At 54.9% G+C, this 19,684-nt stretch overlaps 1 protein-coding gene across 1 annotated transcript; it reads right to left on the reverse strand.

Moving 5' to 3' along the window:
• Nucleotides 1-8,925: 8,925 nt before the first annotated feature.
• CUNH14orf2 (chromosome unknown C14orf2 homolog) lies at nt 8,926-14,945 on the reverse strand. Its single transcript, XM_003128756.5, has 4 exons — nt 14,817-14,945; nt 11,504-11,627; nt 9,989-10,012; nt 8,926-9,220 (listed from the first exon to the last, which is right to left on the reverse strand). Exons 2-4 carry the CDS (start codon nt 11,625-11,627, stop codon nt 9,186-9,188), a joined length of 183 nt encoding a protein of 60 aa, XP_003128804.1. The 5' UTR covers nt 14,817-14,945; the 3' UTR covers nt 8,926-9,185.
• Between the last annotated feature and the right edge of the window lie 4,739 nt (nt 14,946-19,684).

The following is a 19,684-nucleotide window of genomic DNA, read 5'->3' on the forward strand; positions in this document are numbered from 1 at the left end:
CCAGGCTTCCTTCAAAGGCAGGTTCTGCCAAGGGTCTTTTTTTTTTTTTTTTGTCTTTTGTCTTTTTTTTTGTTGTTGTTGTTGCTATTTCTTGGGCCGCTCCCGCGGCATATGGAGGTTCCCAGGCTAGGGGTTGAATCGGAGCTGTAGCCACCGGCCTACGCCAGAGCCACAGCAACGAGGGATCCAAGCCGCGTCTGCAACCTACACCACAGCTCATGGCAACGCCGGATCGTTAACCCGCTGAGCAAGGGCAGGGATCGAACCCTCAACCTCATGGTTCCTAGTCGGATTCGTTAACCACTGCGCCACGACGGGAACTCCTGCCAAGGGTCTTGAACTTGAGGGTCATCGCAGTGTCCTAGAGGCCTCATGAATCCCAGAGCGTGTGATGCAGCAGGTCTGGGGTGGCCCTGGGAAGCTGCATTTCCTACAGGTTCCCAGATGCAACTGTAGCCCTGGGGTCCCTGCTCTGAGAGCCACCGCTGTGACGGGAGGCCCATCAGAGAGGACTTATTTGCCAACATTCAGTGCACCTGCGGATCCCTTCAGAGGGGAGCTGTGGCCTCAAGGACAAGCGAGCTGCCTCTCCTGCACAACCAGCTTTTCGGGGCTCAGGCTCATGCGGGGAACCTGGAGTATGAGGCCAGGGCGTCTCGCTTCCGTCCTCAAGGTGGGGTGGAGAGGCCTGTAGGCAGCCCCCCGGCTCAGGGCAGAGCTGACCTGTGAAAGCGGGTCTCTGCAGGGACGGGGACACCACCTCGACAGCTGGCAGAGGTTCTGCAGCCGGTGGCGGCGCCTCAGCACCTGGGGTGGGTGCACGGGAGGCCATGGACTGGTTTCACTGGAAAAGCCACTGGGTTTTGAGGCCAGAGAGGAGATGCAAACACAGGGCTTCTCTCTGCCCCTTTTCAAAAGACAGACAGTGCGCCCTGGACGGCCCTGTCCACACTGAGCCCTGCCATTGTCGGCAGCAGGCAGAACCTGAGCTCCCCATGGTCCCACAGGCTTGCTCTGTGGGGCGGGGGAGGGGCGGGCCCCGGCCAGTCTCCTGGATGCTTCAGGACACAGAGAGGTCCGTTGTGATGTGCCTGAGCCACTGGCTGGGACAGCAACTCACCGGAGAAGGGGATTTAGGTCGGGGAGCATCCCGGACAACCCCTGTGGCTCCTGTGGGTTCATTTGAAAGGGCTCCGGAGGCTCGGGGTGGGCTGCCAGCAGCTGATGCCCAGGTGGGCATTCAGGGGCGGCGGCTTCCTGCGCAGTGGCCCCAGGGGAGCCTGGGAGGAGGAGGGAGCAGCCGGGCCTCGCTCTGGAAGTGGGAGAAGCCAATGTGGGGGGCACGGGGGTGGCCGCCGTGGGGGACATGAACTGCCACACACCTGGCTCCCCACTGGGCCAGTCCCCACAGTCCCCAGGGGCAGGGGCTGCAGGGGCCGCAGGGGCTGCCACGTGGGAGGCAGCAAACGCGAGTGGATCCCGGGGGTCTGTGCAGCGGGGATGGAACCCACCGCCTGGGTTTTCCCTGGACCCTTCCAGCTGGGAGGGAAACTCTTCTTCCAAGAAATTCTTGGACACAACGGGATTGGCAGCATCTTGGGACCACTGCAGTGCAGGTTCGCTCCCTGGCCCGGCCCAGTGGGTTAAGGATTCAGCCACAGTGGAGACTGGCTTGGCTCAGACCCCTGGCCTGGGAGCTCCACGTGCTGCGAGGCAGAGAGAGAAAAAAAAAGAAAGAAAAGACAAGAAAAAAAGGAAAAGAAAATCTTGCAATTCTTCTTTCAAGAAATTCATGTCAGAGTTACCGCTGTGGCTCAGTGGGTTAAGAACCCGACTCGTATGCATGAGGATTCGGGTGGTTTTTGTTTTGTCTTTTTAGGGGTGCACCCGCAGCATATGGAGGTTCCCAGGCCAGGGGTGTAGTTGGAGCTGCAGCTGCCGGCCTACACCACAGCTCACGGCAACACCAGATCCTAACCTGCTGAGTGAGGCCAGGGGTCGAACCCTCATCCTCATGGATCCTAGTCATGTTCGTTAACCGCTGAGCCATGAAGGGAACTCCCGAGGATGCGGGTTCGATCCCTGGCCTCGCTCCGTGGGTTAAGGATTCTGCGTGGCTGTGGTTGTGGTGTAGGCCAGCAGCTGCAGCTCCGATTCAACCCCTAGCCTGGGACCCTCCACATGCGTAAGGCCCCAAAAAAGACACACGAAAAGAGCTTGGTGACACCAGAAGGGCACATGCGGACGGGTGGGGGGCGTGGCTTCCTGCGCTGTCCCCAGAGGCCTCGGGGCCAAGAGATTTGGGGAGGACACCTGACGGTCGAGGCGCGAATGCGCTGCAGAGAGAACACGCACTCGGGACACCGTTAAACCCGCTTCCCTCCCTGAGCATGACCGCGTGCACCCTCGCTGTCTCCGCGACAGAGGCCGGAGATCCCAGCGCCGCTTCCCCGGAGACCCCCGAGCACTACGGTGACGGTGCCGGGGCGACCGAAACGGTCCCCTAAACCACCCTGGGAGAACCCCAGGCTTTTCCTAGGTGACGACTTAGGCTTCTCTGCTGTGTTCTAACCAAATCAATCCTAAGTGAATTCTGTTTTGAATTCGACGTGTGAATGTAATTCATTGATGAAGCTGAAGAGGAAGAGGCTCGAGTTATGAAACACCGAGGGAAAAAATATTTGAAAACAAGGTTTATTGGTATTTCACGTACCTCCAACTTTAGGAAGAAAGCATCGTTGTCGGGTTTGCTGTTTGCAAGCTCCTGCGGCGTCTCAGGCGCGCGCCGCTGCCAGGCACGGGTTCGGTGACCCTCCCCGTGAAGGTGCGCCTCTAAACGCACAGGCGTCGTTGGAGCTTTTTGAATGTCGGGGCCCCTCAAGTATTGTAATTACTCCTGTATTTAAAAAACACACACTGTCTCCATCTACTAAGAAGTGATTTACTCCAATAAAGTGAGTTAGCGGAGGCTCAGTGGATGTTCGTTGTACCCCCTCTTCGGGTCATTCATTGCGCAACCATGTCTTAATTTTTCACTTTACTCATTTTTTTTTAGGGCCGCACTGGTGTCATCTGGAAGTTCCCAGGCTAGGGGTCGGATGGGAGCTGCAGCTGCCGGCCTCCACCACGGCCACGGCACCGCTGGATCCAAGCAGCACCTGCGACCTCTGTAGCAGCTTGGGGCCATGCTGGAGCCCTAACCCACTGACCGAGGCCAGGGATCGAACCCGCATCCTCACAGAGACTACGTTGGGTTCTTAACCCACTGAGCAACACTGGGCACTCCCCATGCCTTTGTTTTCTGAGTCTGACTAAAAATTTTACATCTTTGTTGTACAGCCTTATTGAGAGAGAACGTACAGTAAACTTCATTGTTTAGGACGCACCGTTTGCTGGGAATTCCCTGGTGCTCCGGCCCTCGGGGCGCACGGCTCTCCCCGCTGCAGCCCTGCTCTAGGAACTGAGATCCCACATCAAAGCCGCCGCATGCCTCGGCCAAAATAAACCAGCAAAGGAAGCGCACCATTTACGAGTTTTGACACACGCGTGGACCCGTCAGGCCACCTCTCCCGTCAAGAAAATGAACAGATCTACCGCCTCGTGTCCTCTGCTCTCTGTGACCCGTCGCTCCCACTGCAGGAAACCACCGATGCCCGAGGTCACCGGAGATGCATGGACGTCTCCCAGACTGGCTAAAACCGGACTCCCACGGCAGGTTTTCCTCTTGGGCACGTGGTGGAGACGGTCTTTCTCGGTATGTTCTTCTTTACCGTCCAGCTTCTGTCGCTGGGTGTGATGAGTGCGAGATTCACCCCCGTGCGCGATGGGTGAGGTTCCACCGCCCGAGCAGTTCCCCACTGAGTGGGGACAGTGCGGTTTGTTAAGCCGCTCGCCTGCTGATGGACGTTTGCATCTCTCCCCAGGTTTTGGTGACTAGAAGCGAAGTTCCTACGAACAAGCGTGTACACATGCCTTTTAAAACCTGCTTGGCGATTTCTACAGAAGCCAACTGGGAATATGACTGGCATTGTCTTGAATCCATGGGTCGCCTTGAAGATGCTCTGTCACCTGAACAAGACTGGGTCTTCTCAGCCAGAGTATACGCCACATCGCTCCGTCATTTGCCTTGATGTCTCTCTGACATTTCTTCAGTTTCTAGGCCTTATATATCTTTTATCAAATCTGTCCCCTTTGCGGCATATTTACATAATGATATTATAAACAGCGTTTTTTTCCTTTTTGGCCACACCCTTGGCATACGGAAGTTCCTGGGCCAGGGATCAAATCTGAGCAGAAGCTGTGACTGCCACCAAAGCTGCAGCAACGTTAGGTCCTTAACCCACTGTGCCACAGCAGGAACTCCATAAACAGCATTTTTAAAAGTTTCATTTCCCCTTGTTTGTTGCTATTATATAAAAATACAGGTGATTTTTGTATATTGGCATTTGATGCTGCAAACTTGCTCAACACACCTAGTAGGGCTGCTGGCTTCATGGAAGATGCCTCAAGGTTTTCTAGAGGTGACCATGTCATCTCTACATGAAATTTTACTGTGTCACATTCGTTAGGGGTTTGCAGGCTTTTTCTTGCTCTGTTGCAGTGGCGCGAAGCTCCAGCACCATACTGAAGGGCAGGACGGAGAGCGGATAACCTTACCTTGATCCCAACCATAAAAGGAAGGCGCTGGCTTCTTACCACTGAGCATATTAGCTGAAAGGGTTTTTTCTGCTTTTTAAGGGCCACACCCATGGCATATGGAAGTTTCCAGGCTGGGGGTGAATGGGAGCTGCAGCTGCCAGCCACAGCCACAACAAGGTGGGACCTAAGCCTCATCCACAACCTACACCACAGTGCACAGCAACACCAGATCCTTAATCCACTGAGTGAGGCCAGGGATCGAACCTGCGTCCTCATGGATACTAGTTGGATTGTTTCTGCTGCACCACGAGGGGGCCTCTTTATTTAGTCTTTGTTCTCAGGAGCAGTGGGTTCTCTGCTGTTCGCCAGGTTTCTGTCCTGGGGAATCTGCCAGCAGAGCCTGAGGCTGAGCTCATTCAGGGCTTCTTGAGCGGCTCCGCTTCTCTCCGTTCTGTCTTTGGTTGAAGTCCCCGCCCCACTGATTTCTTTTTCTGGCCGTGCCCGTGGCATGTGGCAGTTCTTGGGTCAGGGACGAACTCACGTCAGAGCAGCGACCATGCCAGCACCTGCTACTCACCGAGAACTTGAGACGTGCCGCTGGTTTACGTCTGTTACGCCAACCTGTCCTTGGTCGGGTTGATTTCTTCTTTCCACTTATGGAATCGATTTGCTAAGGACTTTGATGTCCGTGTTTGAGAGGAGTATTGGTCTACGGTTTCCTCTCAGCGTCACTGTATTTTGAATCAGGATGGGGCTGCTCTCAGAATGACCTGGGGGGAGTATCTGCGAAGAAGGACTTTGGGTGGAGCTGGTGTCATCTCATGCTTCAGTATGTGCTGTAACTCGCCAGGGAAGCCATCGGAGCCGAGAGTTTTGTAAGTTTTAAACCACAGACTAGATTTCTTTAGTAGAGGGCTCTCTTGTGGGACATTGGGTTAAGGATCTGTTGTTGTCACTGGCAGTGGCTTGGGTCACTGCTATGGTGTGGGTTCAATCCCTGGCCCGGGAACTTCCACATGCTGCAGGTACGGCCAAAAAATAAGTGTTTGTATCCCTTTGGGAGGTGCAGGGCTATTCAGGCTCCCCAGTTCTTCTTGAGGGTGCCTCAGCGGTCTGTCTGTGTGTCCGTCTCATACACCTGTAGAATTTTTGGGTCTAAAGCTGCTCCCAATGACCCCGCATCCTTCTAGCGTCTGTGGCGCCTGTAGCGATGGCGGCTCCCGCACTCCTGGAGCTTTTTCTTCTCCCTTTTCCCTTCCCCAGCGTGGCTGGAGTCTTTTTCCATTTTATTTTCTCGAAGGACGAGTGTTTGCTTTCATTGAGTCCCTACTGTTAACACCAGGTGTAAAGAGGTGAATTTAGGTCCGTTACTCAAATCTGCAATTTATGATCTTACAGTTGCTTCACGGCTCCCACCGGGGCCCACGTGCCCCTGGGACGGATGACGACAAGGCACTCGTGTGCCTCCTCCCAGAGGCCCCCTTGGGGCTTGAAGCGCAGGGTTTCAAGTCCCCCTCGGACGCTGGTGCATGCTCTCTGCCCTCAGGGGACCCCACCGCACACTGCACCCAACACTTTTTTCGGTCTTTTTTAAGTCATACCCAAGGCATACGGGAGTTCCCACAGCTGCCGCAACGCAGGATCCGAGCCGCGTCTGCAACCTACACCACAGCTCGGGGAAATGCTGGATCCTTAACCCATTGAGGGAGGCCAGGGATCGAACCCGCATCCTCATGGGTGCTAGCTGGGTTTGTTAACTGCTGAGCCACAACCGCAACCCCCCACCGCACACTCTGAGAAGCACTGGCTGGGCAAGGGTGGGAGGGACGTGTGGGTTTCAGGATCTGAGCCTCCTTGGAGCTCTGCCTGCTGGGCTGAGTCTGAGGTCCCCTCTGCTTCTGCAGTCTGCCTCCTGTGTCAGCCTCTCCCCCTTATGCTGCTCTGAACAGGGTCACCAGCTTTGGCCTCACCGCCCACAGGAAGCCTTGGAACAGCAGGCTGGTGGAGGCGTGCCAGCTCCACCTACAGGCCGCCTCTGGACAGGACCAGCTTGTTCCCCCAGCGTAGGAATTTGAGGTGCACAGAAGATGCGGGTTCTGGGGAGCAGCAAAAGCCTGCCTCTTTGTGACAACATGCATGCCTCCACCTAGGCATCAGGGCAGGAAGCCACTTGGTGTAGCGAGAAGGCTGTTTGTTCCACTGCTTTGTGGCTGCAGCTTCCCGTGAGACCTCATTGCCCAGACCAGGGATTGAATCCAGGCTGCAGTGGTGAAGGCACCAAATCCTAACCACTAGACCATCAGGGAGCTCCCTGTTCACTCTTGGGGGGAACCCAGGGCAGCAGAGGGGAAGGGCTCTCCCAGCTGGCACACCAGGTTCTCTGCAGACCCCAGGGGCCAGTTCCCTCGGGCCTCACCTCTGAACAAGAGCTCAGACTCCCGGGGTCCAAGTCCCGGCCCCAGCACTGGCTGGGTGACTCTTGGCCCATTACGGCTTCTCGCAGTCTCAGTCTCTGCCTCTGTAAAAGGTACCCCATTCTGTTCTCAGGATGCTCAGCCCCATGGGGAAAGAGGGTGAAGAGTGCCACGTGTCGTGGCTGTTAAGGGAGTGCCGTTCCTTGTATGGGTCTGTGGTTCTCAAAGCGTAGATGCTGGGACTTGTGAGAAATACGTTCTGAGGCCCCTCCCAGACCAAAGGAAGCAGACATGCCAGGCCCCACTGGTTCCTGCTAACACCCCTCCAGGAGTCTGATGCAGGCTCGACACTGAAATCAGGGGGCTCAGACGAGTAATTTCCGAGATTAGGTCTTTCTGAACCACAGTGCTGGCTGACTCTCAGAGACGCCATTTAAGTGGAGTCATTTGTCAGACACCAACCACGGGCCAGACCTGACACTGACGCTGGAGACAGAAACGAACAGGGGTGGTCTGAGCGCAAGGCGGCCGACCGAGACCAGGACCGGGGCTGCCACTTCTCCTCAGGCAGATCCCCACTCCCCTGAAAAGCACCAGATTTCAAACAGGACTCACTTCCACCCCTAAGCTTACAGCTTCAGAAGCTGTTTTTTATTTTTTGGCAGCACCTGTGGCATACGGAAGTTCCCAGGCCAAGGATCGAACCCGTGCCACAGCAGGGACCCACACTGCTGCAGTGACAATGCCAGATCCTTCACTCCCTGTGCCACAGAACTCCCTAGAACCTTTTTCTTTTGGGCGGGGGGGGGGGGGGTCTCTTTAGGGCTGCACCTGTGGCATATGCAAGTTGCCAAGCTAGGAGTCAAATGAATTGGAGCCATAGCTGCCATCCTACACCACAGCTCACAGCAACACTGGATCCTTAACCCACTGAGCAGGGCCAAGGATCGAACCCACATCCTTATAGATACTAGTCAGGTTCGTTTCTGCTGAGCCACCAGGGGAACTCCAGAACCTATTTTTTATTTTTGTCTTTTTAGGGCCACACCTGTGGCATATGGACGTTCCCAGGCTAGAAGCTGAATCAGAGCTTCAGCCACCGGCCTAACGCCACAGCAACGCCAGATCCAAGCTGCATCTGTGACCTACATCACAATTCAGGGCAATGCCAGATCCTTAACCCACTGAGCGAGGCCAGGGAAGGAACCTGTGTCCTCATGGATACCAGTCAGATTGTTCCCGCTGAGCCACAACAGGAACTCCCAGGACCTATTTTTCAAATGCAGCTTCGGGGTTTTGGTAATTGCCTTCGATGGCGAACTTCATGCAGCATTCATCTGACATGTGCCAAACTAGAAGAAACACCAAGCGACCTGCTTATGATGCACCTGCCTTCCAAGTGACTTCCAGATAAAATCTCCTCCTGGAACTTATAATCCCCCACCATGTGATCCAATACTGCCTGATTTCTGAAGCATTTCACAGTTTAAATAATGCCTTCCCAGGACTTCTCTTTTTTTCGTCTTTTCTAGGGCTGCGCCCGTGGCATATGGAGGTTCCCAGTCTAGGGGTTGAATCAGAGCTGTAGCCACTGGCCTACACCACAGCCACAGCAATGTCGGATCCAAGCTGCGTCTGGGACCTACACCACGTCTCATGGCAACGCCAGATCCTCAACCACTGAGCAAGGCCAGGGATCGAACCCCCAACCTCATGGTTCCCAGTCGGATTTGTTTCCACTGCGCCAGGACGGGACCTCCCCAGGACTCCTCTTGCTGAGCTTCCCAGGGACGCAGTTACAATGGGTATGTCATTACCTCCCTTTTGCAGATGCGGAAGTGGGCTCGAGGAGGTCACAGGAGCAGCAGCAGAGTCACGTGCAGAACAGATGTTTATTGCCCACCAGAGCGAGTGCCTAGATCCGCCCCCACGCCTGCGCCCATGGCGCTCTCCCCCCTCCGCCCCCGGCTTTCTCAGCGGGACTCTGGCCGGCGGGAGGGTCACGGCGCAGGCAGGGTGGATCTCACGGGTAGGTTTATTCTGCAGGGCAGCAGCACTGCTACCAGTGGACGTGACGTGCCACGCACAATCCCATGGTGCGGCCAGGCCGACGTCCCATCCGAGCGGAGGTGGTTAGTGGTGGCCATGAGCAGGAGCAGGACTGGAAGCTTGTCAAAGAGAAGCACAACACAGACAAGAGTCAGGAGAGCGGAACGGGCAGAACGGAGTCTCTGTGTTCGGATTAACAGCCAGAAAGCACGGAGCACAGCTTTCCAGACAGGGAGGCGGGCGGAGGGTCTGTGGATCGTGCGCACGCAGCCCGCCTGCAGGCGCGAAGACGGGGGCGGGAAGGCCTGCTCCCCGGAGCGCAAGGGCAGCCCTGGGCGCGTGAAGGACTCAAACGACTAGAGCGTCTCATTTGGAGGCAAAGTGAGAAAAGTCCAGGGCGAGGGCACATGTCTATGTGCTGCTTTCTTGGGAAACACAACAGGGCGGCCGGCGTGCACAGCTAACTGCTGGCGTCAGCAGGCTCCGAGCAAGTCGTGTTTCTACCACCCCTGGAAGCTGCACTTGGCCCATGGGCATGAGCAATGGTTTTTAACACTCAGACGACGGGAGCAGAACTTTCGAATTCTCCGTTCCAGCAGGCAGAGCACACTCCACGTGCCCACTGCCTCTGGTCGCTCGGCGAGCCAGGTGCCTGCTTCCGCTCCCACCAGCGACGACCTTGTCCTGAGAAGGACGGACGGTCTTTTTCACTGCACGCTTTTTTTGGGGGGGCTGCACCTGTGGCATATGGAAGTTCCCAGACGAGGGATCAAATCTAAACTGCAGCTGTGACCTACGCCACAGCCGTGACAATGCCAGATCCTTAACCCACTGTGCCACAGCAGGAACTCCCACTCCCCACCCCCTTCAAGCAGCAGAAACCTTACCTTTCAAGGCTTTACTTCTTTTATCTAAAATAAAGGGAAAGAAACTCTGGTCAATTCAATGCTTTCAAAAGCGTTTCTAGTGAATTCATCACCGAGAACAACACTTGGCTGAAGAGTTCATCGCTTAGGTCAAGCGTCATAGGAAGCTTTCAGAAAACCGGAGTCACTGCCGGGTCGCACAGCCAACGAGTGGTCAGACTTCCACCGCAGGTGGGCCCGGAAGAGCCAAACGCCCTTTGGAATCCACAGGGCCCTTCATTCCCCCCCACGGGCCCAACCTCAGGCTTGCAGTTTAAAGTTTTCTCCTTTCGCTTCTCTGTTCAATCAATCACATTTCCTCCCTCCCTTCTTTTGCTTTTTAGGGCCACACCTGCAGCGTGTGGAGATTCCCAGGCATCGGAGCAACATACGCCACAGCCACAGTGACGTGGGACCCAGGCTGCGTCTGCAACCCTACACCACAGCTCATAGAAGTGCCGGATCCTTAACATACTGCACCGGCAGCACATGGAAGTTCCCCGGCTAGGGGTCGAGTGGGAGTGGGAGCTGCAGCCTAAGCCACCACCATGGCAACACCGGATCCAGGCCGCATCTACGACATACACTGCAGCTTGAAGCGATGCTGGATCCTTAACCCACTGGGTGAGGCCAAGGATTGAACCTGCATCCTCATAAAGACAATGATGGGTTCTTAACCCACGAAGCCACTTGGCCATGCCCACACCATGCTGAGGTTCCTGGGCCAGGGACTGAACCCATGCCACATCCTTAATCTGCTGATCCACCAGGGAACTCCTTAACCAATCACAGTAATCCATGACTGGGCCTCGTCTCTGCTCCACTGGGAACCACTGGTTACCCCAACCAAACTTTTACCATCAGAGTATTTCAAACATTCACATCCGTGGAGAAAGTCTAACAAGACACTGGGGACCAGGCGTGGCATCCGTAAGTGTTTCAGCCTGCGTCTCTTAAAGCTGAGGGCCTCTCCTGTGCATTCTAAACACCACCGTCCCCCTAAGAAAACTCACAATTCCCTGACAGCAAGGTCTTCGCAGCTGCCCCTTGGTGCTGACACGGCTCTCACGCTTACAAGGATCACGGGGTCTGGTGTTCACTCCCGGGTAAGAACCCAGTTCCTTCACAGTATGAATACCATTTGTGATTCGCTTTGGTTTGGTTTCTTTTCTTTTCTTTCTTTGTCTTTTTTGGCATTTCTTGGGCCGCTCCCGCGGCATATGGAGGTTCCCAGGCTAGGGGTTGAATCAGAGCTGCAGCTGCTGGCCTACGCCAGAGCCACAGCAACGTGGGATCTGAGCCGCGTCTACAACCTACACCACTGCTCATGGCAACACCGGATCCTTAACCCACTGAGTGAGGCCAGGGATCGAACCCGCAACCTCATGGTTCCTAGTCGGGTTCATTAGCCACTGAGCCACCACGGGAACTCCTGTGATTCCTTGTGAAAGGAGTTTCCTTCCCGGCCTCTAGTGAGTCGGACACAAAGACACTTACCAGCACTCCTGATTTTATAGACGATGAATCCCATCAACCCCATTCCTACCCAAATCTCCTGGTAAACTTGGGTGTAGTAGGGCTTCAAGGGGATCCAAACGTTCTTGATAAGGCTCTGAAGCATCTGAAAAGGAAGAGTAGTAGTTTCACCACGGCTGCGCCTTTAAACCTAACCAGTGACGGGTTTCCATGCATTACGCTGGATCCCATTCCCCACAACCAATCAACAGGAAGCCTGGGCCAGACCCCCCTCTGAGGCTTCTCATGTCTACACGGGGCTCCTCAACAGCTTGCCAAGCTCCACCAAACCCTCAACGATCGACCCTGACACTCCAGGCACTTGGCACTTCTCGTCCCTCCAGCCAGAGCCGTCCTGCACCGTCTTCAGTGGCCCCTCCCTGACGGCCACGCTCCACCACGCCTCCCAACCATGCCTCAGACTCCACACTACTGAGAGATGAGCACACCTGCACCACCGTAAGAACTGTCGGCACTCAAAGCCGAAGAAGAACAGGGTCAAGGCAGGGTGAGTTCCTGGTGAGACTAACACCTAGGCTTGGGCACACGACCAAGAGTCCTCTTGTCTGCTTACGTTTCAGCCGTATCGCAGCGTCACGGACGCGTACAATCCTAAGACACTTACGGCGCACACCGTGTGGTGCCTCGACTTCTGTATCACGGGGCAAGGATGCCCCCCCCCCACAGGGAACACTTCCGCCACCTCACGGGCTGGATCTGATCAGGAAAAGCCATCGAATTCTGACCTTACGCCGCCGTCCGCCTTCATGTGCAGTTCTCAAAGTAATGCTTTTGATTACACTTCTAATTTACTGTGTAGACTCTAAAATTAGATACCCTCATTCTCTCTCCCTTTTTTTTTTGGTCTTTCTAGAACTGCACGCAGCATAGGAGGTTCCCAGGCTAGGGGCTGAATCGGAGCTGTAGCCGCCGGCCTACACCCCAGCCAGGCAAATCCAAGCACGCCTGTAACCTAGACCACAGCCCAGGGTAATGCCGGGTCCTTAAGCAGAACGAGGCCAGGGATGGAACTCGCATCGTCAGGGATGTTAGTCAGGTTCTTAACCCACTGAGCTACAGCAGGGACTCCTCTCATTTTCATTTCAGTGAGCTTTGTAACATCCGAGGCATCTACTAAGCTACGGTCTCACGGTAACTAAGTCCCTTCCACCCACTGAAGATGCCCCGCCGCCCCCGGCCTCGCCGACGCTCCCCTTCGCGTCGTCACCTGGACTACACACAACTGCACTTCTCTTGTTTTCTCTGGTTTCCCAGGACTGAAACCTGATTGTGTGACCGTTATATTCACTCGGCAAACAGGAACTGTGCATGAACTAGGGCGCAGGAACCATTTGAGGAGCTTGGAGAGAAATGTCCTCGGCGGGGGGGATGGGGGAACCCCACATGTGCCAAGACCCCCGGTCAGAGTGACGTGGAGTGGGAGGAAGGGGAAGAGGGCTGCTGCGGCTGCTCAGACTCGCACCCAGGCTCCGCCACTTCCCTGCTAACTTGAACCGCCTCAGTTTCCTCATCTCTAACGAGGGATAGAGCAGTGCCCACCTCAAAGGGCTGCCACGGAGGCCATAGCAGGGACCGCAGCCTTTACTCTGAGCTCACACAATTCAACAGCACTCACGAAGTGCTGCACGAACGCATCTCCTGCACTCCCTGGAGGAAGCTGCCTAAGCTCACACGGCTGGGCGTGCAAGTCACCCAGGCCCTGCTCCTCGTTTCCTAGAGGCCGCGCCAAGGCCTGGCTTCCAGCTCGTCCAAGGAGAGAAGACAGGCCTGAAGGCCGGCCAACCCCCTTAGAGACCCAGGAAGAAGTGGCTGTGTCCTCTGGGGACCCCTGCACACCTGTCCGCCCTCACAGCTCCTGTCCTCAGACTGTGTGCGATGCTCCAGCAGAGCAAAGCTCCTAAGAAACCAAGAGCCCTGCCTGGAAGCCAGGGATGGTTGAGAGATCCAAGAGGATCTCGACGGGGCCTCTCGGTTCAGGGGCACCGAGTGTTTTCCTCCCTCCCCTCCCCCACCTGGCAGCGACAGAGAAGAAAGACCCCTGGGGCTGGAAGCCACGAACTCCCCGGATCCCACACCAGTTCCACCCTTCTGCTTTGCCCTCAACTTTGGGCAAGTCCGGAAGCTGTCGTTTCAGAGGTCTTCTTTTCTATGAAAAAGGATCGCTCCGCTTGCCCCACTGGGCTCTGCAGGGAATGGAAGGAGGAAACGTAAAGGACCCGACTAGTGTCTGGTGTGAAACAAGAACTCAGTCATCGACCCCAGCAAGAGCAGAAAGAATGTTGCAAACGTCCTGCTGACAGCAACAGCGCAAAACTCCTGGGATTCTGAGAGGGAAGCTAAGCGAGGGCAAGGCTCAGGCCAGGTAGGGGCCTTAGAGCATCTAAGAGAAGAGCAAAGCAAAGCAGGAGGGTGCCAGGAGGTGAGAAGGGGCCAAGGAGACTTGTTCGTTGCATGTTTTGTCCAAGGCCCAGGCATCAGCCGCCGCATAGGTCTCCTCACTAAGCATCTCAGGCTGCTCCATAGGGGGCTGCAAGTGCTTGCCTCCCAGCTCGCCTTTGGCCCAAGGCTGCCATCCTTGGCTAGACAAGTGGCTCTTCCCAACGTTAAAGTGAGGCTCCTACTTTTTCTGCCTGAATCCACCCTGTCTAGTCACGTTTCCCAGCTCTAGGGAGGTTTTATTAGCACTCGTTCTTACAACCCGTCTGCAACGTTTCTGGTACATTCTATCAACAACCTACCACGTGACCTTTCACTGGGGATACAAAACAATTCCCATTCAATCACAATCATCACCTCTGATCCAGCTTCGGCCCCCGTTTCCCCTCCCCCAAGGCCTTGTCACAGGCACAGCGCAACTGCGCTGCAAGGAAGCTGGTGGTGGACTAAGAGCCCTCAGCCTGGATTCCGGCTCCACCGCTAACCAGCAGCGAGACCTCGGCTAGGCAGCTGGACCTCTCCCGGCCAAACATTATGCTTCTCAAACAATGCACTAGATGCACTGACGCCAAACAAGGGAAAAGCGCAGGGCGGGCTCGTTGCCCCCCAACAACAGCTAGTTCCCCGCCGACCTCCTTTCACCGTCTGGGGGCAGAGGTGGAAACGCGTGTGGGCGGGGGAGGAGTCGGACCCCAAGGTCAGACGGGGCCGCGGAGGCTCCAGCCTGCCGCAGGCCCCCCCGCTGCGAGAGCCACAACGAGCCCCGGGCCCCCGCCGCCCGGCCCCCTCACCATCCCGGCCTCCCGGCGCGAGCCGCCTACCCCAGCCCAGCACCTACCTCGGCGCAGGACTAGCGGCTCCAGCAGCCCCAACCCAACCACAACCGACGACTCAGAAAGGTCACTGAACGCGCAGGCGCCGCGCGGTGCCTGCCGGGAAGGCGGAAGGAGCGGCGGCGCCCGAGACCAGCGCGCCTCCCAGGCCGCGCCTGCGCGCTACAGCGCCCCCAGCGGCCGCCCGGTTTCGGCGGCCTGGAGCCCCGCAAGGGCAGGGGCTGTGAGGCTTGTGTGTCATGATACGGTGACGCACGGTCCGGATTTGCCCACGACGTGGGACGGTCAGTGCTGAAACCGGCAAGGTCTTGGACAAAGAGGGCGAGCTGGTCTACCCGAAAAAGGGAGTCTTTTACTTACTGAGTTAACGGCGGAGAAGCGGAACTTCTCCCCTGTGATTTTCTTGCCATTTCTCTTTGCGTTAACATTTTTGCTCTCCATATTTGTATGCATCTATTCTATGCACAGTAATTCTCCTCGATAGACAGTATAAAGACTTCCACAGGGGCTTCAGACACTGGACCTAACAGAAGCAGTCTTTAAAAATAACCATGCTGGGAGTTCCCGTCGTGGCGCAGTGGTTAACGAATCCGACGAGGAACCATGAGGTTGCGGGTTCGGTCCCTGCCCTTGCTCAGTAGGTTAACGATCCGGCGCTGCCGTGAGCTGTGGTGTTGGTTGCAGACGCGGCTCGGATCCCGCGTTGCTGTGGCTGGCGGCTACAGCTCTGATTAGACCCCTAGCCAGGGAACCTCCATATGCCGCGGGAGCGGCCCAAGAAATAGCAAAAAGATGAAAAACAACAACAACAACAACAAAAAAAAAACAAACCATGCTGGAACTCCTCTAGTGGCTCAGGGGTTAACGAATCCGACTAGGAATCTTGAGGTTGCAGGTTCGATCCCTGGCCTCGATCAGTGGGTTAAGAATTTGGTGTTGCCATGAGCTGTAGTGAGGTCACAAATGAGACTGGGACCTGGCTTTGCCGTGGCTGTGGCGTAGGCTGGCAACTATAGCCTGGGAACCTCCGATGCCACACTAAGACAAAAACAACAACAACAAAATCATGCTAGAGTTCCCCCTGTGGCCCAACGGGATTGGTGGTGTCTTGGGAGCCATGGGACGCTGGTTTGATCCCCTGCCAGGCACGATGGGTTAAGGATCAGCCGCAGATTCAGCTCAGGTCACAACTGTGCCTCAGATCAGATCCCTGGCCTGGGAACTCCATATGCCGAGGAAAGAAAAAATCCAAACCATGCTTACTATGCTCCAGGAAATAAAATCAAGACTGATTCAGCAGAAAATTGGAGATTGTAAAAAACCAGACAAAAGAAATCCACTTAGCTGATTTGAAAAAAGAGCCAAACAGAAATTGGATTGATTTAGCAACAGATTGGACAGTTGAAGAATTACTGAATTGGAGGAAATCAGGAACAGTCAAAAGAGATAAGAGGACAAAAGAGATAAGAGGATACAGCAAGAAAGTCTATCACAGTTGTAACTGGAGTCTTAGTATAACCGCCAGTCTAGAACTCTACCTGTGAGGAAATGATCATTCGGTATTTCGGCCAAACTAAGGCTGAGGTCATGATTAAAAAAAAATCAACGTTCATTATTCAGGCAGATGGAAGAATGCGGAGGCAGAAAGGAACAGCAACGAACTCGGTCCTGCTCTGAAGGGAAGAAAGCTTAGAAGCAAATGAAATTGCACCCAAATGCTTTTTGCCTTTTTTTTTAGAGTCGCACTTGGGGCATATGGAAGTTCCCAGGCTAGGGGTTGAATTGGAGCTGCAGCTGCCAGCCTGTGCCACAACCACAGCAACATGGGATCTGAGCCACATCTGTGTACAAACTATACCGCAGCTCACAGCAACGCCAGGTCCTTAACCCACTGAGGCAGGAAGTGAGCCTGGATCCTCATGGATCCTGGTCAGGTTTGTTACCACTGAGCCACGGCAGGCGCTCCACTGCATGCGAATCTTGAGAAGCTGTCATCTTAGGGTGGCGACACTCAAAATGTGGGGGCGGGGGGTTTCCAAGACCCCCTGGGAGGTGAAACTATTTTCATAAACATGGTAAGATGTTATCTGTCATCTTCAGCAGCATTCTTTCACAGGTGTGTGGTGGTACTTTCCAGAGGCTGTGAAACTTGTGATGTCCCAACAGAATGAGTTCAAAAACAGGTCTGAGGGGAGTTCCCTCATGGCTCAGTGGGTTAAGGATCCAATGCTGTCACTGCAGTGGCTGGGGTTGATGCCACGATGCGGGTTCAGTCCCTAGCCCTGGAACTTCCTTATGCCTTTGGTGTGGCTAAAAAATGTTTCCAACTTATAACGAGCTAGAAATCTGCCGAGGACACTGAGTACTTAGGAAAAAACTTAAGGAAGAGCGTCATCACGAGCTACTTCAAGGCAAATCTTTTGAACTTTAAACTTGACTCAAGATCAACAGAATTTTAGTGTCCTTAGTTGCTAATCCAACATAGTGTACGAAAAAAACACGTGTTCAAAGAAAACAAGGTGTTCAAGGCCATCCCAGTGGATCTGTTCAACATGTAAAGTGTATTTTCGGGCTGAGGTCAGTGAGGACATGAACGGGCTTTGGGTGTGGCTGCTCTCACCTCACGGCATCAATAGCATCTGTAATTGCTCTCAGCTCTTTTCCCTTTGGGCCTGCCGCTCCAACGGCTCTGGGAAAGCAAACCAAACCCCGACCAAGGCCCACTCCACCGCCTTCCCACGTGCTCTAGCCTAGAGGTCTACATGCCTCTTCAGCACTATCAGGAGTTCCTGTCCTGGCTCAGCAGAAATGAATCTGACTAGAATCCTTGAGGATGCAAGGTTTGATCCCTGGCTCAGTGGGTTAAGGATCCAGCATTGGAGTTCCCGTCGTGGCGCAGTGGTTAACAAACCTGACTAGGAACCATGAGGTTGCGGGTTCGATCCTTGCCCTTGCTCAGTGGGTTAAGGATCCGGCGTTGCCGTGAGCTGTGGTGTAGGTTGCAGACTTGGCTCGGATCCAGTGTTGCTGTGGCTCTGGCGTAGGCTGGTGGCTACAGCTCCGATTCAACCCCTAGCCTGGGAACCTCCATATGCCGCCAGAGCGGCCCAAGAAAATGGCAAAAAGACAAAAAAAAAAAAAAAAAAAAAAAAAAAAAAAGACAAAAGGATCCAGCATTGCCATGGGGTGTGGTATAAGCCACAGACACAGGTCAGATCTGGTGTTGCTGTGGCTGTGGTATAGGCTGGCAGCTGTAGCTCTGATTTGACCCCTAGCCTGGGAACCTCCATATGCCACAGGTGAGGCCCTCAAAAGACCCCCCTCCCAAAAAAAGAATTATCAAGCTGTCTCTTTGGGGGGGGGGGCACCAGGGATTGAACCCAGGCCAGGGATTGAACCTGTGCCACAGTTCAATGGGAATTGCAGAGTTGAAGTGGTTTCAACCTATCTTGTGAAATTCAGAACAGGTGCCGACTTTCACAAAAAGGATGAAGTTTGCAGTGTTTTCCAATCAATGCTGAATGACAAACTAAGAGTCTTGATGACTTTATGACTACATTTTCTTATTTACTGAAAAATATGTTCTTTTCCCCCACCAAAAGATGAGGGGCACTTTTGAAGGCTGCAGTATTTGCACAAAATCTCGGGCCCAGAGCTCATATGTTAGTGCTGTGGCCTCGATTAGAACCTGGGACTCCTCACTCAGGACCGGGCTGGGTTCCTTTTGTTGTAAGAAACAAGTAGCTCAATCTGGCCCAGTCTGACTTCTGTCTGCACTGTTCTAAAGCAGATCTCTGAGTTGCCACTCTTTGGGCATTTTCCAGTCCTTAAGTGACTGGGCTTCACACTGTGCGTCAGCGGCATGCCTGCGGCATATTCTTCCACTCATCTCTCTTCCGGTGAGCCCACACTGTGCCAGACACTCCACCGGGTGTAGCCCTAAGACAGTGGGCAGGCAGTAATCCCTCTTCTGATTCCCCTTTGTATACCTTTGCTGGATTTTCCCTCTGCCTTTTCTTTCAGGCTGTTTCCTAGGTTTTGTCCACCTTCACTTGCTCTGACTTGCACCATTCAGCTGCTGCCAGGATTTTTAACCCCCAACCATCTGCTGATGACCTCCAGATCCGAAACTCTCGCCGCCTGCTTCTACCTAGCTGCAGGTAGGACGTTGCCCCTGGGTGCAGAATTAGGAAGAATCAAGACGAACTCAAATTCTGGACCTACCAAACTTCTTCCAGGTCCTCAACTCAGCTCTCAGGGCCACCTGCCTTCAGGCCTTCCTCCACAGACTACCTCTGCCTCTGAGTCCTCCTTCCCCAGGCTTGTTCCTGGTTCTCCGGCAGGTGCCCGCTTCGGTGTCATTTTCTCCAAAAAGCCTTCCCTGACTTCCTTGCTTCTTTGCCCAAAATTGGTGCAAGTTGTCCCAGGTTAACAGACAGGCATTTACCTTAGCATCATAAACTCAAATCCCTTCTCAGGTTTGCCTTCCATCCTCCCCACCGAGGTCCACTCCAGCGACCCGTCGCAGGCCATGCCCACAGCAGGTGCTCCGTCCCTGGAATGCTAAGCCTCGCACGGAGCAGTCCTTGTAGGGGCAGGTTGCAGAGCGGTTGGAGGCCCTGTTCGCGCACACCCTGGGTCTGCTGCCGCTGGGCTCCGCACCTGGCAGGCCGAGGGGTTCGGGAGGACCCATTTCGTACGCAGGCCCTGCGACACCGGACTGTAACCCCAAGCCTGCCTGGCTTCAACAGGGTCGGACATGCCGCGCTCCCAGCAGGCCAAGCGCGGCGCGCCGGGGCGGGGCCAGCGGCACGAGGTTGGGGCGATGCGCCGCGTGTCGCGCTCTGATTGGAGGGACTGGGGCGGGGGCGGG

This window comes from Sus scrofa, unplaced genomic scaffold, assembly GCF_000003025.6.
Source record: "Sus scrofa isolate TJ Tabasco breed Duroc unplaced genomic scaffold, Sscrofa11.1 Contig1914, whole genome shotgun sequence".
In the NCBI taxonomy this organism is placed as follows: domain Eukaryota; kingdom Metazoa; phylum Chordata; class Mammalia; order Artiodactyla; family Suidae; genus Sus; species Sus scrofa.